General features: G+C 35.0%; 1 protein-coding gene across 2 annotated transcripts; it reads left to right on the top strand.

Annotated features, from left to right (window-relative positions):
* Positions 1 to 11,803: 11,803 nt before the first annotated feature.
* LOC125168570 (olfactory receptor 2T1) lies at positions 11,804 to 17,795 on the top strand. 2 transcript variants are annotated; one of them, XM_047863711.1, is made up of 2 exons: positions 11,932 to 12,844; positions 17,782 to 17,795. In XM_047863711.1, exons 1-2 carry the CDS (start codon positions 11,932 to 11,934, stop codon positions 17,793 to 17,795), a joined length of 927 nt encoding a protein of 308 aa, XP_047719667.1. The 2 variants fall into 2 exon arrangements, with proteins under 2 accessions (XP_047719676.1, XP_047719667.1); XM_047863720.1 differs by lacking the exon at positions 17,782 to 17,795 and having other exon boundaries at positions 11,804 to 12,888.
* Positions 17,796 to 24,757: the final 6,962 nt, after the last annotated feature.

Raw genomic sequence — 24,757 nt, 5'->3', positions numbered from 1 at the left:
GAGCATTAAATAATAAAAGTTTGTTAATCTTATTAGCCTTACTTTTAGGATTTGGCTGTGTGCATTTTGGGAGTGGGTAGCAATGAGGATAATATTTTTTAGGAAGAAGAGTTAATTAGTAGAACTTGGACCAAATGCCATTTAGTTTCACTTGTGCATATGGTAGGTAACATTTCCTTGGCATTCCACAATCCAAGTCAGCATTCCTTCCCCCTCCTGAATATGTAAGAGGGTACTGGTAATGCACAATCTGTGTGTGGAGGAGAAATAAATGGTTGATATTTCCCTGAGCTCTGTCTTCTCCACACTACGAGAAAACAATCTCAAATGAAAGCTGTTACTGCAAGGAAAAGTCTTCATTAGAGTGAGTGGAATGGTTTTCTTCTCAGAGAGTATTTTATCATTCAATACAAGTTTCAAATACTAAAAGTTATGTAGCTCAGACCATAATAGCTGTACAAGTATAGTGGAAAATTTTTAAGTCCTTTAAAGGAGTATGTAGTCATTTCTCCACTTGTGAGCTGTTCAGGCATGGAGCAGAAAAATCAGGTTGAACATCAGTGCTAGAGCAAATGGATAAGGTCAGGAATTTGTGCTTCCTCTGGTGGAAACCTATAAGGAAAATTCATAACTTGTATTCATAGAAGTATTAGTAATGCTTAGAACAGTGATTAATTTGACTTTTAGTCCTGCTAATCACTCATGCTGTCACTTAGATGACTCTGCCGTCTCAGCCTGTTTCTTCGTAAATGAAATGGGTAATATTCCTGCAGATATAATTGCTAATTCTTTCAGAAAAAAAAAACTTGACAATAGTTTGAGTAGTGCACAGGCCCTTTCAGCAACTTCAGGAAGTATATGACCAAAGTTTTAAACTGTGGTTTCTATTCTGATATTTAGAACATCATGAACACATGATTTGCTTAAAAATAATGCACCTGTATATAGCAGATAGAGTGATTTTTGGCATTAATTGGTGTCCCTAAGAAGAACAAGACCATCCATGGGAAGGAGTACAGGTGAATTGAACACTATGGTGAGACAAGGAATCCTGTGGTCTTCCAGTACCTGCCAAGGGCCTGACAATCAGCAAGCACTGTGTAGATGACGTCCAAAGGAAATGTGAGGAATCTTTCATACAGGAAGAAAGTTCAAAGGAGTAAGTACAATGACTGATCAATGGGTTTATGGCATGTGCTAATTTCAACAATTGACAGTGGCTTCTTGGATTTCTGTGTTGAGAATTTCGTCAAGGATGAAGGCCAGAGTTAAGGTTTGTAAGAAGAGTGGTATAATCTCATCAACCAGGATGGATACAGGCGTGCTCCTGGGGGTGAGTGCCAGGGTGTAGTTGCCAGGCACAAATACCCTGTATTTGTTATTACTGATTTGTTCAAAATGATTATTGTAAAGATAAGGAAACAGAGTTCCAGCAAGCTGTACTGGGTTACACAATCTGCTGTCAAGAGCAGCATTGGCAAAAAATTCAGATCTCTTGCATCGAATGTTTTTATCTACAGAACCATTTTTTTTGTTGATGAGAAAACTCAGTAACAATTGAAAAAAAATAAAATTTTGTGTTTTCTGAGGCTCAGGAGAATTCACACCCGTGTGCACGCATACATGCATTTGCTCGCGCGCGCGCGCACACACACACACACACACACACACACATAAACATAGTTTGTAAAGAATGGTGGCCAATACAAGAAGTTAAACTTTCACTATTTGCAGATCATATGACACTCTATATAGAAAATCTGAGACTCCACCAAAAAGCTGCAAGAACTGATAAATGAATTCAGTAAACACAAAGGATACAAATCAACACACAAAAATCTGTTGCGCAAGTATCATACTGTGCATCGACAGCTTTGTAATATAGCTTGAAATCTAGAATTTTGTTGTTTCCAGTTTTGTTTTTCTTTTTCAGTATTGTTTTGGCTATTTGGGGTCTTTTTGGGTTCCATACAAATTTTAGGATTGTTTGTTCTAACTCTGTGAAAAATGCTTGTGGTATTTTGATAGAGACTGCATTAAATGTGTAAATTATTTTGGATAGTATAGACATTGTAACAATGTTTGTTCTTCTAATCCATGAGCATGGAATGCTTTTCCATTTCTTTATGTCTTCTTCAGTTTCTTTCATAAATGTTCTATCGTTTTAGGAATACAAACCTTTCACCTTTTTAGTTAGGTTTATTCATAGGTATTTTACTGTTTTTAGTGCAATTGCAATTGGAATTGATTCCTTGATTCCTATTTCTGCTGTTTCGTTATTGGTGTATGGAAATGCAACAGATTTCTGCACATTGATTTTATATCTATGATTTTGCTGAATTCATGTATTACTTCTACAATTTTTTGGTGGAGTCTTACAGGTTTTTCTCCATAGAGTATCATGTCCTCCACAAATAGTGAAATTTTTACTTCTTCCTTGCCGATTTGGATGCCTTTTATTTATTTTTCTTGTCTGATGCTTAGGCTAGCACTTCCAGTGCTATCTTAAATAGTAACGGTAAGAGTGGACATCCCTGGCTTATTCCTGACCTGGGAAAGTCTTTCAGTTTTTCCTAAGACTGATGTTAGCTGTGGGTTTTTCATATATGGTCTTTATGATGTTAAGATATGTTCTATGTGTCCCTACTTTGTTGAGACTTTTTTTTAATCAAGAATGAATGCTGTATTTTGTCAAATGCTTTTTCTGCATCTATTGACAAGATCATAAGGTTATTATCTTTTCTTTTATTAATGTGGTGTACTACATTGATTGATTTGTGAATATTGAACCAGCCCTAGAGCCCAGGAGAGATCCCACTTAATCATGGTGGATAATTCTCTTAATATACTGTTGAATTGTTGAGAATTTTTGCACCCAAGCTCATCAAGAACATTGGCCTATAGTTATCCTGTGTAGTGGGGTCTTTGTTTGGTTTTGGAATCAGTGTAATGTTGGCTTCATAGAAAGAGCCTGGACTTTTTCCTTCTATTTATATATTTTGGAACAGTTTGAGAAGAATAGGTATTAACTCTCCTTTAATGTCTGGTTGAATTCCCCTGGGAAACCATCAGACCCAGGAGTCTTGTTTGTTGGGAGATTGTTGATTACAGATTCAATGTCTGTGATGGTTATGGATCAGTTCAAATTTTCTAATTCTTCCTGTTTCAGTAATAATAGTGAGTTTCTAGGATTTTGTCCATTTACCCAGATTGCCTAGTTTGTTGGCATATAATTTTTCATAGTATGCTATTATAATTGCATTTTGTGGTGATGGTTGTGATCTCTCCTTTTTAATTTGTGAGTTTATCTGTTTCTTTTTTCTTTTGATGAGTCTGGCTAAGTGTTCATCAATTTGTTAATTCTTTCAAAGAACCAGCTCTTAGTTTTTTTTAATACAATTACTTATTTTTTTCTAAAAAAGCATTTATTTCTGCTCTAATCTTTATTATATTATTTCTTCTGCTTGCTTTAGGCAAAAACAGACACATGGATCAATGTAACAGAGTTCAAGTTATATTAAAAATCTGTAATGATCATACACCAAGGTACAAACACAAATATAAACACACATGCTAATGGAACAAAATAGAAAACCCATAAATAGACCCACAACTATATAGTCAACTCATCTTTGACAAAGCAGGAAATAATATTTAATGGGAAAAAGACAGTCTTTTCAACGAATGATGTTGGAAAAACCAACATACATGATAGGAACATGCAGAAAAATGAAACTGGACCACTTTCTTATACCATACAGAAAAATAAATTCAAAATGGATTGATGACCTAAATGTAAGACTTGAAACAAAATCCTAGAGGAGAACATAGGCAGGAACCTCTTTGACATCAGCCTTGTAACTTCTTTGTAGATGTGTCTCCTGAAGCAAGGGAAACAAAACCAAAAATGAACTATTGGGACTTTATCAAAATAAAAATCTCTGCACAGCAAAGGAAACAATAAAAATACTAAAAGGCAGCCTTCAGAATGGGGGAAAATATTTCAAATGACATATCTGATAAAATGTTAGTTTTTACTTACAGTTTTAAGAATTAGAAGAGTTAAGTTCCTGAAAATCATAAAGATTTAGTATATGAAAAAAAATGACATTGAAACTGACTGGATAAAGGAATAAATTATCAATAGTTGATTTTAAGACAAATACATAATTTTCAGAGACAATACAGTAAATCTCTGCTTCATATTCATATCTCCAAATTCTAGACTTTGAAGAATTAAGTGTAAAACATCCCCACATACAGACAAATGAAAACTGATAAAAGTTAAAAAACAAGTTTCTCACATTGAAGCTATTCAAGGATTTCAAAGTATAGAATCAGTAGAAGAAACTACAGATGTAATGATGACTTTTACTCCATAATTAAAAAAATATTATTGATTAACAAAAAAAAGCTATGAACAATAACAAAATAAAAAAAAAACAAGAAAATGCAAGCAATACTTGAGACATACAGGGAAGACACATATTCATACTTAAATATTCAAAGAGAAAGTTAAAAATAGCATTTCTAATAAATAAAAACAAATGGACATATATTCAAAGTTTTAACCTTACTAAAAAAATTTTAAAATAATTATATTAAGTCATCTTACGCCACAATTACCAGACATGTAAATTTGTGTGTTTATTTATCTTTACAGTGTTATGAGAATGCATCAGGGAAATGGGAACTGAGAGACAGTAGAAAAGTAAAGTGGGAAATTGTAAAAATGCAATTTAAACGTGAAATAAAGAGGAACCTGGGTGTCTCAGTAAGTTAAACATCCAACTCTTGATTTTGGATCAGGTCATGACATCACAGTTACGTGATCCAGCCCCACATGAGGTTCTGAGCTAACGGCGCAGAATCTGCTTGGGATTCTCTCTCTCCCTCTCTCTTTGCCCTTCCCCTACTAGCTCTCTCTCTCGTTCTCTCTCTCTCATATATAAATATATATGTGTATATATATATATATATTTGTGTATATATATGTATATATATACACATATATATACATATATATACATACATATATATAATCTCAAAATAAATAAAAACTTAAAAAATAAATAAAAACTTTAAATATATTTACACAAAATGATTAAATAGTTCTGATGGAAGAAAACGTTGTGAAAAAAACCACTCAAGGATCCACACTCAAAATTAAGTATAAGAATTTTTATCATTACATGATTTATTACTGCCACTGTTAAAACAATGTGTGCATCAAAATTGAAATATTGGTTAAATATAATGGAGTATATCCACAAGATAGAATACCCTGTGGACATTGAATGTTACATTTGGAAGAGTATTTCACATGAAGGACACTTCTTAAGAAGCAGTTCGTGAACAATATAAATTGCCAAACTATATGTAATACATAAACATACCCATGCATATATATGTGTTAGTATATAAATATTATACAGTATGTGTGTGTGTATACACACATACACTGTACTTATGCATGTATGTATACACATAATGGAAATGCAATTTTGTACAGATAATCTTTTTTTTATTTTTTTTATAATTTTTTTAATGTTTATTTTTGAGACAGAGACAGAGCATGAATGGGGGAGGGTCAGAGAGAGAGGGAGACACAGAATCTGAAACGGGCTCCAGGCTCTGAGCTGTAAGCACAGAGTCTGACACAGGGCTCAAATTCATGAACTGGGAGACCAAGACCTGAGCCCAAGCTGGACGCCCAAACGACTGAGCCACCCAGGAGCCCCCAGATAATCTTTTTTTAAATATGTTTACTTATTTTTGAGAGAAAGAAAGACAGAGAGAGAGAGAGAATGAGTGGGGTAGGAGCAGAAAGAGAAGGAGACACAGAATCCGAAGCAGGTTCCAGACTTTGAGCTGTCAGCACAGAGCCGGATGCAGGGTTCAAACCCACAAAGCCCAACCAACTGAGCCACACAGGTGCCCCTGTACAGATAACCTTCTATATGATATGTTTCTGGCAACTATCTCTGGATATTAAGGAATATTCTAAATTTTTAAACATTTCATATTTTCCTCAAGGTATGTATTGCCATAATACACAGATGTAATAATTATTATTACATCAATAAAATGTTAAAATAAAGCATGAATTAGGCTATTTTTAATCTTTTTTATTGTTTTTCACGGTAATTCCCACATTTCTCTAGTAGGAAAAGATGCTGGAGGAAATTTCTGATGAAATGGTCAGAATATCAGGGACTTGCACTTGGGAACCAAGTGGTGGAAACATTTTTTCAAAGCCCAATATGACTTTAGGGCTCACTCTCTTCCACCCCATGAATACAATTCTAATTAGCTGTGACAAATCTGTCTCATTAATATATACTGAAATCCATAGGGATGTGATGTGCTCTTTTTAAGAGCACCTCATTTTCTGTCATTGTCATAAAACTATTTAAATTCCTGCCTCTTTTCACTCTGGGTGCTCCCCTTTGTGCTAGGGAATCCAAACACAGAACACCCAGAGATGATTTAGCATTCTTTAATGGTCTGCAGCTTTCTTCCTTCTTAATCTTTCATAATTGTCTCTTTTTGGTTTCTAGCTATTTTCTTGTAAAGATAGAATGCAAGAATTAACACACTTTTATAGAAGAATGGAAAATTGTATGATTTGTCCTGGCATTGCAAAATGTCTCAGGAGTTTTAGGATGGGAATTTTCTTTTGATGATACTTCCTTCTGCAGAGTTATATTGCAAAATAGCTCTTGATAACTTGCTGTGCATATCTCTTTGTGCTAATTCCATCACCAGTTGCTAAGGATACTTTTAGTCTATAGTTCAGAAAATTCAAGTTCATAAATAAAAATTAAAAATCTCTGTGTGCTGGATTTTCATGCAGCAGACATCTGGTCATACAGACTGGCCAGATCTTGAAATCTCTCCTACCATGGATACCTATGCCTGTGAATAGCTTTGTGTTTTTAATTTATTAACATAAACTAGAGGATAAATCAAATCCATTAAACTTAATAATTTCTCTTCTAGTGACAGATCACTTTCTGTTTTCTGAAGTCTTTGTTCATTTCCCATTTCTTTCTTAGTTATAGAAAGTTCTTATGCTTTCCTGCTGAGTCTTTTTTTGTATTTATGTATTCATTCATTCATTCATTCATTTATTCATTCATTCATTTTTAACAAATTTTGTATGACCATCTTTACCTTTGAACAACGCACCCTACTCTGAATGACTGTGTGGAGAGGATTCACCTCTAAGTAAGTGACAGAGATTATCTTAGTTGGACCTAGGTTTAGTATAAACTTAGGCATCAGGTGATTTTTTATATTGATGATGTGCATTCCCTTCTTTTACGCATACCAAGAAATGTGTGTAGCAAGCTGCTTTTAATACATAGCATTCAAATTGCATGCCTGAGAAAAGTATTGAGGATTGTAAATTGATGGGGTTAAAATGGGAAGATATTGGGTAAATGAATAAACCATTTTGAAGCTCTTTGGAAATTAAATGGTTGGATTAAATAGTTTGAAGTTTTTCTGCACAGTGCAAAATTCATTATTAAAGTTAAGCAATTTAGTGATTATCTAGGGGCTGCTGAAATACTAGACCAACTCTGTTTATTGTTAATTCCTATTTCTTTAATGAAAATCCAGGTCTATTGAAGGTTTCCACCAAGATCACAGGTGACTAATCAAATGCTGATGAGCACATAGCCTGGCTCTTCAAATGACACTTTAAATATTTGGTGAATAAGGAAATTAATGAGCTTCCACAACATTTTTTAAGGGTCTCAATAAATCAAAGGCTTATGCAAGTTAAATGTAAGGAAATGGAGACAGGGCTGTCTACAACTCACGGGCTGCAAATCTCAGGTGGAAACTTAGTGAGGTAATGACTGCCCCACGTCCCCCACCTCAAATACATTGAGAAGCAGACTGCTTGTTTAATTATTTCTGGAAATTATCTAGAGAATGCATTTCAAATATACAGTTGTAATGGTGCTATTGAGTGGAACAGTGCAAAGAATATTCTTTCCTAATAATACCTGTTTATGTCTGTGTGTACATTATCTTAGCAAAATCTTTCTTTTTCTCTTTTTTTTTCTTTTTTTAATGGCTTAAGCAAAAATTGACCTTATTAATTGGATGGGAAAAGGGCAATACTATTGGAAAGACACAGAAAATTTAAATGAAAAACTTGCATTTAGTCTTAGTTTATAGGGCATCAATTATGAAAAGTCTTCCTAATTCCCTGCTGGATCTCCCATTACCACTAGCACTGGCATGATTACCTTTGTATCCTTGCACTCTTTTTACAGAAAAGAAAACTGAAGTTTGGAAGATGGAGGTACTTGCCTTAATGAGGTACTTGCCTTAGGCAGACTCCTGTAGGTCCTCTGACTTCAAGCTCAGAGCTCTTGCCTTGTCAGTGATGCAAACATTTTACATATCACTCTTCCATAATGACTTTAAAGGTCATACAGGCAACTGTATATTTCGGTTGTAGGTCCTCTGACTTCAAGCCCAGAGCTCTTGCATTGTCAGTAATGCAAACATTTTACATATCACTCTTCCATAATGATTTTAAAGGTTGTACAGATACTTGTATATTTCAGTTCCACTCTGATAGTGGTTCAGAAACATTTTTTTAAATGTCCACCATACCATGGAATAAACTTTAATCAGAAAGAGTGGGTCTCTCTAATTATGGTTATCCAATGGTTATCCAAGTGTGTGATCTCTTTAGAGGTTCTGGCAGGAGGACTACATGGTCAACAAAGGAATATAGTTCTAAGTCACTTCTTGGATTGATGTTGTAAACGATAGTAGACACTTGGTGAAATTGTCTGATTACATTGACATTTTACTGTCTAATAATGATGTCTTTCTTATTCAATTTGATTTGATTATGGATGATTAAAATTTTTGCAGAATTTAGAAATATAAAGAAGATTTAGGGTTAAATGTAAGGTTTTGCATTTATTTTAAAAACTTCACAAGTATGAGGGTTCCTGGATGGCTCATTCAGTTAAGCATCTGACTTGGGCTGAGGTCATGATCTCACAGCTCATGGATTTGAGCCCCACATCAGGGTCCGTGTCTGACAGCGCAGAGCCTGGAGCCTGTTTCAGATTCTCTCTCTCTCTCTCTCTCTCTCTCTCTCTCTCTCTCCCGCCCTCTCTCTCTCTCTCTCTGAAAATAAATGAACATTAAAAAATTTTAAAAAAATAAATCTAATATAAATGGAAACTGAGGTTCAGAGTGTTTGGGGGAGAGAATCCAAGATAACAGCATTAACATGAGTAGAAGAACTCAATTCATCTGATTCTAAATTTTGCTTTACTCTATGTCTACTATAATATTGCAGAAGGAAATTCCTGTATAAGTTCACATAATTATTCTAGACATTTTCTGATTATTTTCATTTGTACTAACTATAACAAAGTAATATAATCTGTTCTCAGCAGAAATTTAATAAGTATGGGTCCTTCTCATCATGTTTCCTCATAGTAAAATAGCAGATTTAACCAAACAGGACTTGCTCTCTGACCATTTAGAACTTTTACGTGCAAAAAGGAGAGTAAGGCCAGCCAGATGCAAAATAGAGAAGACTTGAGTTTGCCTTTGTTATGCTGGGACTATAGGATGAGATAGAGAAAAAAAACAGAAAGATAGATATTTTTAAAATATTTTGGAATGCATGTGAATGATGAACAGGGAAAACTACTTGAACTTGTAAAGGAATACATAATTTTGCCTCTGTTACTGGGAATTTAGTGCATCATAAGAGTTAGACTGAAAATGTGAAAGGTGTGGAAACAGAATACAACTTATATTTAGGCTATTCCATAAACTTGACAGCATTTTCCCTTTAGATACATATTTTAATTAGAAAGGTAAAGGAAATGAGGCCGATTGGAAATGATGATGACATGGTATATGGTGTCAGGGAAATTTATAAAATGTGTTTCAAATAGTTTGAAATTCATACACATAAAAAGATAAAAGAGAAAAAATAGAGTTTATTCTATTAAAAACATCAGTCTTGAGTATAATAATTTGTGTGGTATATTCTCAATTATGACATATTTTCATTAGCAATATTAATTATTGCATATAGTTAAAAATTCACAGATTTACATTGTTGGCACATTTAATTTGACAGATAATGTAAATGCCTAATTTTTTGGATTGTAGGTAAGAGCACAGAATGATTTGAGGCTGCCTGGTCCAAACATCCCTGCCATTAAGAGTATGTGTGACCAGAAGAACATTATTCACAATTCTGCCATCAGTGAAATGAGGGTTATAGTTCCTCACTTCTTAGGTTTATTGTGAAGCTCAACAAGTCAATCGAAATGAAGCACTTGGCACAAAGTAAACTCTTTACAGTGTTGTTCTAATTATTCTTTTTAAATTTTTAAATAAGATAGAATAGGTAGAGAGAGTGTGCACAACAGGGAAGAGGAGCAGAGAGAGAGAGACAGAGAGAGAGACAGAGAATCTGTCTCCATACTCAGTATGGAGTCCGATGCGGGGCTTGATTTCACCACCCTTGAATCATGATTTGAACCAAAAATCAAGAGTCAGACATTCCACTGACTAAGCCACCCAGGTGCCCCTGTAATTATTCTTAATAGTATTTTCTTTTCTGTGCAATTAATTCAAATACTCATATTTGTATAATATTTACAGGAATGGATTAGTTTGGTCAATCTACCTTAAAAACACATTGGTAAAATATATCTTACCTTGACATACTTAATGTTAAACATATGAAAAATAATAATTAACTTTCAAAAAGCTTGTAGATTTTTTCTTTTATCACCACTTGAAATTAAGTAAAATATGATCAGTAGTTTTAATTACCAATCTATATGAAAAAAATTCAATTTCCAAAATTAGCAGGTGGTTTATGGCTAACCATGTATGTCCCTGTGTTATTTCCTCTGAATCCTAATTGCAAATACTAAATACTAATAAATAGCAAATGCTGATGCTAATACATAATCCTAATGCCAATTCTTCATCATCCTAAATTTAAATTTATTTCTTAAAAATAAACAAAAATAATTCTACAAGAGTGATTGCCTCTTTTTTTTTCTGAGTTTGCAAGAGTGGTTTCTATTTCCCATTTTCTCCCATACAATTTTGTCTGCAACACAGATGAAATGGTATCAAAAGAATACTCATAATTTTCAAATTCTCACAGTCCACATTGACAATCACTCATTTGTAGCTAAATGGCAGAGATAGACTACTTATTGTCAGTGCTGGGATATTTTTAAGATGGTGGTATTGTTGATTATGATGATTCCTTTGGGGCACTCAGGTGGTTCAGTCAGTTGAAGGTCTGACTCCTGATTTTGGCTCCAGTCATGATCTCATGGTTTGTGGGATGGAGCCATGCATTAGGCACTGCACAATGTGGAGCCTGCTTGGGATTCTCTCTCAACTTCTCTCTCTGCCCCTCCCTTGCTCACTCTCTCTCTCTCCCTTTCTCTCAAAATAAATAAATAAACTTAAAAAAAGATTCATTTAATAAGGATGCCAATTTAAACTAACATAGTAATTACACACACACACACACACACACACGCACACACACACATGCACACACCAGACTAGGGCATGTTTAACAGAATAACAATATGGTTTATACCCTATGTGTTGTTATATGTATCACTATAGTACAATAGCATCTGTTGACATAATCTTGTCAAATGTATTTAAAGAATTATTGATTTAAGGTGATCAATTTTATGTAAAAACGTTCTATAATAGATTAAATGATAGATATAAGCATCAAAATTCTAAGTAAATATTTTTAGGTATTTTCTTCAGACTTTTACAAGTTTTTGCTTAACAATCAACCTATATGTCCTTATATTAATTCCCTGCGAATATTCTCATTTTATTTGGAAGATTCTAGGTCACAGCAGCACCATCATGGGATCCATGGAAGTGTACAACACATCCTCTACAGACTTCACCTTGATGGGACTGTTCAACAAGAAGGACATCTCAGGCCTTCTCTTTGCCATTGTCTCTATCATCTTTTTCACTGCATTGATGGCCAATGGGATTATGATCTTCCTGATCCACACTGATTCACGACTGCACACTCCTATGTACTTCCTTCTCAGCCATCTCTCCTTCATTGACATGATGTATATCTCCACGATTGTGCCCAAGATGCTGGTTGATTATCTGCTGGGTCAAAGAACCATATCCTTTATGGGGTGCACAGCTCAGCACTTCCTCTACCTCACCCTTGTGGGAGCTGAGTTCTTCCTACTGGGCCTCATGGCCTACGACCGCTATGTGGCCATCTGTAACCCCCTTCGCTACCCTGTCCTTATGAGTCGCCAGGTCTGTTGGATGATCATAGCAGGTTCCTGGTTTGGAGGCTTTTTGGATGGCTTCCTTCTAACTCCCATAACCATGACCTTTCCTTTCTGCAACTCCCGGGAAATTAACCATTTCTTTTGTGAGGCACCTGCAGTCTTGAGTTTGGCATGTGCAGACACAGCCCTCTATGAAACAGTAATGTATGTGTGCTGTGTCCTGATGTTGCTGATTCCTTTCTCTGTGGTGATTGCTTCTTATGCCCAAATCCTGACCACAGTCCACCACATGAGTTCAGTTGAGGGAAGAAAGAAGGCATTTGCCACCTGTTCATCTCACATGACAGTAGTGACCTTGTTCTATGGGGCTGCCATGTACACCTACATGCTGCCACACTCTTACCATAACCCAGCGCAGGATACAGTCTTCTCTGTGTTCTACACAATCCTTACACCAATGCTGAATCCACTCATCTACAGTCTGAGGAACAAGGATGTGACTGGAGCTCTGAAGAGGGCAATGGGCAGGTTCAAATGTACACAAAAAGTGTCAGGAGATGTGTTTTGACAATGTCTTCTTCTCATGTGGATGACAAATAGGAGCCTTTGTGGACATTGTGGCCATGCTGTTAATGAAGGATTAACCTGGAGGGAAGGTTTAATTGTGCAGAAGAAGAAAAAGGAAAAGAAAAAGAGCAATATAAGAAATGTATCCTCTTAATCTTCATTCCTTCATCTCTTCTTTCCTTTCTTATATCTTCCATTTATTATGACCTGTTCACTTTCATTCAAAATAAATGCCCAGTGTTTTTAAGAAATTAAAAAAAAAATCTTGCTTGAAGTTTTTACGTTTTAGAGATAAAAATAAATTGCATGCAATTTTAAATTGCATGAACTGTGTTGAAGAGTGCAGGAGGGAGGATGGTAATTTCTGTATATGTGATACTCCTGTATAATTATACTTACCGTCTAAATATAAGAGAAATATTATCTTCTCTATTTTGAAGACTAATACCTGACATAGCCTTTAGGAAGATAGTTGTGTAGCTCTCTGTTTGTTCCAGTTTTTCAATTGGTAGGAAGAGTCACTGAATATAGTTTTGGTTTTTTTTAATAGCCATTATACTCCTGCAATAATTAGGCATGTTTTACTTTAAGTAGAAATGTAGTATTTAACTTTTATTTGCAACACATAAGTGAAAACTATTTGTCAGACAAGTTAACATTCATGGATGAGAGCAAAGAACCTTGCCCCAAAAAAGGCAACCTGAGGATATTATATGCCTAAACATTTACTAAACATACAGGAGTATGGTTTGGGAGGATACCAAAGTGAATTTTCAAATATGTCACAATGTCATCAGGGTTAACCATACAACATTTGGATAGTAGAAGTTTGTTTATATTCCATATTCATGCTCCCCATGATCCAAGAATTGAGGACAATAAGTGTACAGCAAATCATTTTCAATGTAGCATTTGATTATATAAGAAGTTTACTTAAGTATCATAGGGGTTACTTTATGAAATTATTAATAATCATAATCAGTCATACTAATCTCTCTAAAACTTAAAAATTCACATACATTCATCATCATCTAATAACTTCATAAAAATAAAGCACATACAAGAGTTGTAATTACAGATGATGACAGTGAGGATCAGGGAAATGAGGGAATTCTGTATGGTAACATTTTAAATTAGTTCACTGGATTGCAAAGAAGAAATGTGGTTGATTGAACACTATATCTTTCAGATATAGCTTTCTCACTCATTTGTCCAGGCATTCATTTGTTCATCATAGCTGTGAGCAAGATAGATAAAGCACCTATACTCAAAAAAGTTTACATTCCAATGGGGGAAAGCAATAAAAATAAAATACAAACAAGCAATCAAGCAAACAGCTTGAATCCCTACCACATGGTATGAAGCAACAGTGACTAAAGCTGAACACTGCACCACAGAATAAACACACTCAGGTGAATTTCTAACAAACATGTATTCATAATCTTTACCAAAAGATATATAGTAACAGAAAAAAAAACTAGAAGCTATTCAAAAGCTCACTGGTGGTGACATAGATAAATAAATTGTGACATACAATAAACCTGACATAATTTCAATTGTATTTCAGTCTTTTAGCTAGTTCATCTGTTCAATTTTTTTCTTTATTGTTTCTTTTCTTCTTCTTGAATACAGAAAAAGGAAAAATTATTTTTATTTTCAATTTTTATACAAAACATTTTTCTTTATTTTTCTACTATATTTTTTTATTTTTTGTAAATTTTTCAAGTTCTGTTTTACGTCCAACATTTTATTTTATTCTAGTTCATTGCATTCATTTTCACAAATTTTCAAATGTTTTCCTTTTTTCCCCTTTTTCTCTAACCTATCAAACTCTTTCAATAACCAGACACAGACCCATCTAAAATCTGGCATCATTTATTTGATTTTGTGTGTGTGTGTGTGTGTGTGTGTTGTTTTTAATTTTTAATTTAATTTTATATTTTTACCTTATCAATTTCTCTTCTTCCTTAAAAATAATGAAACAAAGGAATTCACCCCAAAAGAAAGAGCAGGAAGAAACGAAAGCCAGGGACTTCAACAACACAGATACAAGCAAGAAATCTGAACCAGAATTTAGAATCACGATAAGAATACTACTAGGTGGAGTCAAAAATATATTAGAATCCCTTTCTCAGGAGATAAAAGAAGTAAAACTAGTCAAGATGAAATAAAAAATATTATAACTGAGCTGCAATCTCGAATTGATGCCATGGTGGCAAGGATAGATGAGACAGAGCAAAAAATCAGTGATATAGAGGACAAAATTATGGAGAACAATGAAGCAGAAAAAAAGAGGGAGATGAAGGCAAAAAAGCGTGATTTAAGAATTAGAGAAATCAGTGACTCATTAAAAGGAACAACATCAGAATCATAGGGGTCCCAGAAGAGGAAGAGAGAGAAATGAGGATAGAAGCGTTATGTAAGCAAATCATAGCATAAAACTTTCCTAACCTGGGGGAAGACACAGATATCAAAATCCAGGAAGCACAGAGGAACCCCACTCGATTGAACAAAAATCAACCATCAACAGGGCATATCATAATCAAGTTCACAAAATACTCAGGCAAGGAGAGAATCATGAAAGCAGCAAGGGAAAAACAGTCCCTAACTTACAAGGGAAGACAGATCAGGTTTGTGGCAAAACCTATCCACAGAAATTTTGCAGGCCAGAAAGGAATGGCAGGATAGTCAATGTGCTGAATCAGAAAAATATGCAGCCAAGAATTCTTTATTGATCAAGGCTGTCATCCAAAATAGAAGGAAAGATTAAAAGTTTCCCAAAGAGAAATTAAAGGGGTTCATGACCACTAAAGCAGCCCTGCAAGAAATTTTAAGGGGGACTCTGAGGGGAGAAAAAAAACACATAAAAACAATAGCAACAAAGACTAGAAAGGGCCAGAAAGCACCACCAGAAACTCCAACTCTACAAGAAACATGATGGCAATAAACTCATATCTTTTAGTACTCACTTGAAATGTCAATGGACAAACTCTCCAATCAAAAGCATAGGGTAACAGAATGGATAAGAAAACAAGATCCATCTATATGCTGTTTATAAGAGACCCACTTTAGACCCAAAGACATCTTTAGATTGAAAGTAAAGGGATGGAGAACCATCTCTCATGCTAATGGTCGACAAAAGAATGCTGGAGTAGCCATACATATATCAAACAATCTAGACTTTAAACTAAAGACTGTAATAAGAGATGAGAAAGGGCATTTTATCATATAAGTGGTCTATCCACCAAGAAGACATAACAATTGCAAACATTTAAGCTCCAAATGTGAAAACACCGAAATATATAAATCAATTAATCACAAACATAAGGAAACTCCTTGATAGTAATACTGTAATAGTAGAGGACTTCAACACCCCACTTATAGCAATGGACAGATCATCTAAACAGAAAATCAACAAAGAAACAATGGTTTTGAATGACACACTGGACCAGATGGACTTAACAGATATATTCAGAACATTTCCTCATAAAGCAGCAGAATATACATTCTTCTCAGTGCACATGGACAGTTCTCCAGAATAGGTCACCTACTGAGACAGAAATCAGCCCTCAACAAGTAAAAAATTATCAAAATCATACCACACATATTTTCAAACCACAACTCTATGAAAGCGATATCAGCCCCAAGAAAAAAATTGTAAAGGTAACAAATACTTGGAGAATAAAGAACATCAACTAAAGAATGAATGGGTTAACCAGGAAGTTAAGGAGGAAATTAAAAAGTACATGGAACCCAATGAAAATTATAAAACCAAAGCCCAAAACCTCTGGGACTCAGGAAAGGCGGTTATAAGAGGGATGCATATAGCAATCCAGGCCTTCCTAAGTAAGGAACAAATGTCTCAAATACGCAATGTAACCTTACACCTCAAAGATCTGGAAAAAGAACAACAAATAAAACCAAAAGCCATCAGAATACACAAAATAATAAAGATTAGAGCAGAAACCAATGCTATTGAAACAAAAAAACAAACAAACATAAAGCAGCAGTAGAACAGATCAATGAAACCAGAAGCTGGTTCTTTGAAACAATTAATAAAATTGATAAACCACTAGCCAGTTTGATCAAAAAGAAAAAAGAAAGGACTCAAATAAATAAAATCAAGAATGAAAGAGGAGAGACCACAACCAACAGGGTAGAAATAAAAGCAACAATAGGAGAATATTGTGAGCAGTTATACACCAATAAAATGGGCAATCTGAAAAAAGTGGACAAATTCCTAGAAACATATAAAATACCAAAATTGAAACAGGAAGAAATATAAAATTTGAACACACCCATTACAAGTAAAGAAATAGGATTAGTAATGAAAAATTCCCCCAAAACAAGAGTCCAGAACCAGATGGCTTTCCAGAGGAATTCTATCAAGCATGTAAGGAAGAGTTAACATCTATTCTCTTGAAGCTGTTCCAAAAAAATAGAAATGGAAGGAAAAGTTCCAAATCCTTTCTATGAAGCCAGAATTACCTTGATTCCTAAACAAGACCAAAAAAAAAAAAACACTAGAAAGGAGAACTATAAAACAATTTCCCTGATGAACATGAATGCAATAATCCTCAACAAGATATTAGACAACAAAATCCAACAATACATTAAAAGAATTATTCACCATGACCAACTAGGACTTACATCTGGGATACAGGACTGGTTGAATATCTATAAAATAATCAATGTGATTCACCACACGAATAAAATAAAGTACAAGAACCACATGATCCTCTCAATAGATACAGAGAAAGCTTTTGAGAAAATGCATTATCCTTTCTTGATAAAAACCCTTAAGAAAGTAGAGATAGAAGGATGATACATCACAATCATAAAGCCATATATGATAACCCAATACTAATATTATCTTTAATGAGGAAATATTGAGATCTTTCACCCTAAGTCTATAAAGAACTTATCAAACTCAACATGCCAAAAAATAAATAATCCAGTAAAGAAATGGGCAAAAGACATGAAGAGACACTTCTCCAAAGAAGACATCCAGATGGCTAACTGACACATGAAAAAATGCTCAACTTCACTCATCATCAGGGAAATACAACTCAAAACCACAATGAGATATCACATCACACCTGTAAGAATGGCTAACATTAACAACTCAAGAACAACAGATGTTGGCGAGGATGCGGTGGGGGGGGGGAGGAGGATCTCTTTTGCACTGCTGGTAGGAATGCAAACTGGTACAGTCACTCCAGAAAACAGTATGGAGGTTCTTCAAAATATTAAAAATAGAATTACACTGTGACCCAGCAAATGCACTACTAGGTATTTTTCCAAGGGATACAAGTGTGCTGTTTCGAAGGGGCACATGCACCCCAATGTTTACAGCAGCACAATCAACAATAGCCAAAGTCCAAAGTATGGAAAGAGCTCAAATATCCATAGATGGGTGAATGGGTAAAGAAGATGTTATGTATATATGTATATAGGGTATATACATATATACACCACATATAAAATCAGGATATAAAATCAACACACAGAAATCGGTTGCATTCCTATACACCAAATATGAAGCGACAGTAAAAGAAGTCAAGGAATCAATCTCATTTGCAGTTGCACAAAAACCATAAAATACCTAGAAATAAATCTAACCAAAGACGTGAAAAATCTATACACTGAAAACTATAGAAAGCTGATGAAAGAAACTGAAGAAGACACATTCAAAATAGGAAAAAAAAATATTCCATGCTCCTGGATAGGAAGAACAAATATTGTTAAATTTCGGTACTACCCAAGGCAATCTACATATTCAATGAAATCCCTATCACAATAACACCAGCATTCTTCACAGAGCTAGAACAAATAATCCTAAAATTTGTATGGAACCAGAAAAGACCCCCAATAGCCAAAGCAATCTTGAAAAAGAAAACCAAAGCAGGAGGCATCACAATCTTAGACTTCAAGCTATACTACAAAGCTGGTACAGTATGGTACCAGCACAAGAACAGACACTCAGATCAATGCAACAGAATAGAGAACCCAGAAATGGACCCACAAACGTATGGCCAACTCATCTTTGACAAAGCAGGAAAGAATATCCAATGGAATAAAGACAGTCTCTTCAGCAAGTGGTGCTGGGAAAACGACAGCAACATGCCGAAGAATGAAACTGGACCACTTTCTTACACCATACACAAAAATAAACTCAAAACGGATGTAAGACAGGAAGCCATCAAAATCCTCGAGGAGAAAGCAGGCAAAAACCTCTTTGATCATGGCTGCAGCAATTTCTTATTCGACATGTCTCTGGAGGCAAGGGAAACAAAAGCAAAAATGAACTTCTGGGATCTCATCACAACAAAAGCCTTCTGCAGTGAAGGAAACAATCAGCAAAACTAAAAGGCAATGGACAGAATGCGAGAAGATATTTGTAAATGACGTATCAGATAAAGGGCTAGTATCCAAAATCTATAAAGAACTTATCAAACTCAACACCCCAAAAAACAAATAATCCAGTGAAGAAATGGGCAAAAGACATGCATAGACACTTCTCCAAGGAAGACATCCAGATGGCCAACTGACACATGAAAAAATTCTTGACATCACTCATCATCAAGGAAATACAAATCAAGACCACAATGAGATACCACCTTACACCTGTCAGAATGGCTAACATTAACAACTCAGGCAACAACAGATGTTGGCAAGGATGCGGAGAACGAGGATACCTTTTATATTGTTGGTGGCAATGCAAGTTGGTGCATCCACTCTGTAAAACAATATGGAGGTTCCTCAAAAAACTAAAATAGAACTACCCTACTACCCAGCAATTGAACTACTAAGTATTTATCCAAGGGATACAGGTTTGTTGTTTTGAAGAGACACATGCACCCCCCCATGTTTATAGCAGCACTATCAACAATAGCCAAGTATGGAAAGAGCTAAAATATCCATCAATGGATGAATGGATAAAGATGTGGTATATATATATATATATATATATATATATATATACACACACACACCACATCATATATATATATATATATATATATATACTTTTGTGTATATATATATATATACACACACACACACAATTGAGTATTACTTGGCAATCAAAAAGAAAGAAATCTTGCCATTTGCAACTACATGGATGGAACTGTAAAGTATTATGTGAAGTGAAATTAGTCAGTCAGAGAAAAATAAATATCATATGACTTCACTCATATGAGGACTTTAAGAGACAAAACATATGAACTTAAGGGAAGGGAAACAAAAATAATATAAAAACAGGGAGGAGGACAAAACATAAGAGACTCAAAAATATGGACAACAAACAGGGTTACTAGAGGGGTTGTGGGAGAGGGGATGGGCTAAATGGGTAAGTGGCACTAAGAAATCTACTCCTGAAATCATTGTTGCACTATATGGTAACTATTTTTATGTAAATTTAAAAATTAAAATAAAAGAAATAAAAATATATATCAAAAAAAGAATGAAATCTTGCCATTGGCAACTAAGTTGCCAATGCTAATGCTTATGCTAAGCGAAATTCATCAGTCAGAGAAAGACAAATATCATATGACTTCATTCACATAAGGAATTTAAGATAAAAACAGATGAACATAAAGGAAGGGAAGCAAAAATAATATAAAAACAGGGAAGAAGGCAAAAACATAAGACCCTTAAATATGGAGAACAAAAAGAGGGTTACTGGAGGGGTTGTTGGAGGGGATATAAGCTAAATGGGTAAGGGGCATTAAGAAATCTATTCCTGAAATCATTGTTACACTATATGCTAACTAACTTGGATATAAATTAAACAAAAATAAATAAATATTCAAAAAGTTAAAATATAACTCATATTAAATATATATCATATTTTCTTTATCCATTAATCCATCAATGACTGCTTAAATTGCTTCCATGCCTTGGTTTTGTGACCAATGTTTCAATAAACATGGAGATACAGGGCTCTTTTCCACATCACTGATTTTGTTTCCTTCGGATATGTTTCCAGAAGTGGAAATGGAAATATCATTGTTTTAATTTTTGAGGAAATTTATCTTGTTTTCTATAGTGGCTGAACCAGTTTACATTCTCCAAATACTGCACAAGGGTGCCCTTGACAACACTTGTTATCTCCTGTCTTTTTGATGACAGCCATTTTAACAAGGGCAAAGTTCTAGCTCATTGTGTTGTACACCTTAAACTAATAGAATGCTATGTGTCAATTATGTCTTAAAACTCGGAAAATATAACGTGATATAATGAAGTGTAGACAAGAAATACAATAACACAGTGTGATAATGGAGATCAGTGGAGGACTACTGAAGCTACCATGTTTAAGGAAGGACTTTCCTTCCTTTAAGGAGACTATTCTCTTCCTTTAAGGAGACTCTCTCCCTTTAAGGGAGATTCTATTTGGGCATTAAAAGAGCCAGGCATTGGAAAATCCAGGTAAAGAGGCTCCCAGGTAGGCAGAATAGCAGGTGTGCTGAAATGGGGAAGGTGTATTCAGAAGACTGGACAGTGAAGTTGAAATATTAAGTTTGAAATATCTATTGAATATATAAGTGGAAATTTCAGAAAAGAAGCTAGATATTTTAGTTTGTATATCATTTGAGTTGTTAAGTGTGAACATGGATTTTAGGAGTCATTGATAAGCAGATGGTACATAATGATTAGGAGATCAACTAGGGAGGGACTGTATACATACAAAAGAAAGAACTAAATAATAGGTCAAAATATTTCAATGGATAAATGCCAAGCCGTGGAAGAAGTAGGTGATAATAAAGGAATAGAAAAGAGGTAGAACGCCCAGGGGAGTATGGTGTGATAGGGAAATTAATAGTCTTTTTTTTTGTTCTTGACAGAGAGGATTCAATGGAGTGGTGGAGAATGTCCTATGAAGTTGATTAAGGACAGAAAAAGGTTCACCACTTGGAGAAAACTTCAGTAATTTCCTCTGTTTAGCAGATAATTATCTCTTGAGAATTTTAAGGGGTTGAGGAATTTTTTTCTTTCTTTTTTTTAATATGAAATTTATTGTCAAATTGGTTTCCATACAACACCCAGTGCTCATCCCAATAGGTGCCCTCCTCAATACCCATCACCCACCCTCCCCACCCTCCAACCCCACATCAACTCTCAGTTTGTACTCAGTTTTTAAGAGTCTTTTATGGTTTGGCTCCCTCCCTCTCACTTTTTTTTTCCTTCCCCTCCCCCATGGTCTTCTGTTAAGTTTCTCAGGATCCACATAAGAGTGAAAACATATGGTATCTTTCTCTGTATGACTAATTTCACTTAGCATAACACTCTCCAGTTTCATCCACGTTGCTACAAAAGCCCATATTTCATGCTTTCTCACTGCCACATAGTATTCCATTGTGTATATAAACCACAATGTCTTTATCCATTCATCAATTGATGGACATTTAGGTTCTTCCCATAACTTGGCTACTGTTGAAAGTGCTGCTATAAACATTGGGGTACAAGTACCCCTATGCATCAGCATTCCTGTATCCGTTGGGTAAATTCCTAACAGTGTTTTTGCTGGGTCATAGGGTAGTTCTATTTTCAATTTTGGGAGACCACCACACTGTTTTCAGGAGCGGCTGCACAAGTTTGCATTCTCACCAACAGTGCAAGAAGAATCCCATTGCTTAACACCCTCTCCAGCACCTATAGTCTCCTGGGTTGTTCATTTTAGCCACTGACTGGAGTGAGGTGATATCTCAGTGCGGTTTTGATTTTCCTGATGAGGAGCGACGTTGAACATCCTTCATATGACTGTTGGCCATCTGGATGTCTTCTTTAGAGAAGTGTCTATTCATGTCTTCTGCCCATTTGTTCACTGCATTATTTGTTTATCAGGTGTGGAGTTTGGTGAGTTCTTTATAGATTTTGGATACTACCCCTTTGTCCAATATGTAATTTGCAAATATGTTTTCCCATTCTGTCTGTTGCCTTTTAGTTTTGTTGATTGTTTCCTTTGCTCTGCAGAAGCTTTTTATCTTCATGAGGTACCAATCGTTCATTTTGGATTTTAATTCCCTTGCTTTTGGAGATGTATCAAGTAAGAAATTGCTGCGGCTGAGGTCAGAGAGGTTTTTTCCTGCTTTCTTTTCTAGGGTTTTGATGGTTTCCTGTCTCACATTCAGGTCCTTTATCCATTTTGAGTTTCTTTTTGTGTATGGTATAAGAAAGTGGTCTAGTTTCATCCTTCTGCATGTTGCTGTCCAGTTTTCCCAGTACCATTTGTTAAAGAGACTGTCTTTTTTCCATTGGATATTTTCCTGCTTTGTCAAAGATGAGTTGGCCATACGTTTGTGGGTCTGGTTCTGGGGTTTCTATTCTATTCCATTGGTCTATGTGTCTGTTTTTGTGCCAATACCATGCTGTCTTGATGATTACAGCTTTGTAGTAGAGGCTAAAGTCTGGGATTGTGATGCCTCCCGCTTTGGTCTTCTTCTTCAATATTTGGCTATTCAGGGTCTTTTGTGGTTTCATACAAATTGTAGGATTACTTGTTCTAGCTTCAAGAAGAATGCTGGTGCAATTTTGATTGGAATTGCATTGAATGTGTAGATCGCTTTGGGTAATATCGACATTTTAGCAATATTTATTCTTCCAACACATTAGCACAGAATGGATTTTTCTATTCTTTTATATCTTCTTCAATTTCCTTCATAAGCTTTCTATAGTTTTTAGCATACAGATCTTTTACATCTTTGATTAGGTTTATTCCTAAGTATTTTATGATTCTTGGTGAAACTGTGAATGGGTTCAGTTTCTTTATTTGTCTTTCTGTTGCTTCATTATTAGTGTATAACAATGTAACTGATTTTTGTACATTAATTTTGCATCCTGCGACTTTGCTGAATTCACATATCAGTTCTAGCAGAGTTTTGGTGGAGTCTATCAGGTTTTTCATGTATATTATCATGTCATCTGCAAAAAGTGAAAGCTTGACTTCATCTTTGCCAATTTGGATGCCTTTGATTTCCTTTTGTGGTCTGATTGCTGATGCTAGAACTTCCAACACTATGGTAAACAACAGAGGTGAGAGTGGACATCCCTGTTATCTTCCTGATCTCAGGGGGAAAGCTCTCAGTTTTTCCCCATTGAGGATGATATTAGCTGTGGGCTTTTCATAAATGGATTTTATGATGATTAAGGTTATTCCGTCTATCCCGACTTTCTCGATGGTTTTTATTAAGAAAGGTGCTGAATTTTGTCAAATGTTTTTTCTGCATCGATTGACAGGATCATATGGTTCTTATCTTTCCTTTCATCAATATGATGGATCACTGTTTTTGTTTGCAAATGTTGAGCCAGACCTGCAGCCCAGAAATGAATTCCACTTGATTATGGTGAATAATTCTTTATATATGCTGTTAAATTCGATTTGCTAGTATATTGTTGAGAACTTTTATATCCATATTCATCAGGGATATTGGCCTGTAGTTCTTTTTTTTTTCTCTGGGTCTCTGTCTGGTTTAGGAATCAAAGTAATGCTGGTTTCATAGAATGAGTCTGGAAGTTTTCCTTCTCTTTCTATTTTTTGGAACAGCTTGAATAGGATAGGTATTATCTCTGCCTTAAATGTCTGCTAGAATTCCCCAGGGAAGCCATCTGGTCCTGGACTCTTATTTGTTGGGAGATTTTTGATAACTGATTCAATTCCTTCACTGGTTATGGGTCTGTTCAAGTTTTGTATTTCTTCCTGTGTGAGTTTTGGAAATGGGTGGTTGCCTAGGAATTTGTCCATTTTTCCAGATTGTCCAGTTTGTTGGCATATAATCGTTCATAGTTTTCCCTGATAATTACTTGTGTTTCTGAGGGATTGGTTGTAATAATTCCATTTGCATTCATGATTTTATCTGTATGGGTGATCT

This window comes from Prionailurus viverrinus, chromosome A1, assembly GCF_022837055.1.
Source record: "Prionailurus viverrinus isolate Anna chromosome A1, UM_Priviv_1.0, whole genome shotgun sequence".
In the NCBI taxonomy this organism is placed as follows: domain Eukaryota; kingdom Metazoa; phylum Chordata; class Mammalia; order Carnivora; family Felidae; genus Prionailurus; species Prionailurus viverrinus.
Note: the sequence above shows the minus strand (reverse complement) of the source record. Positions and strands in the feature narration are given on the sequence as shown.

Coding starts and splice junctions, on each gene's coding strand:
- LOC125168570 (XM_047863720.1), top strand. CDS start 11,923: ATGGGATCCATGGAAGTGTACAACACATCCTCTACAGACTTCACCTTG.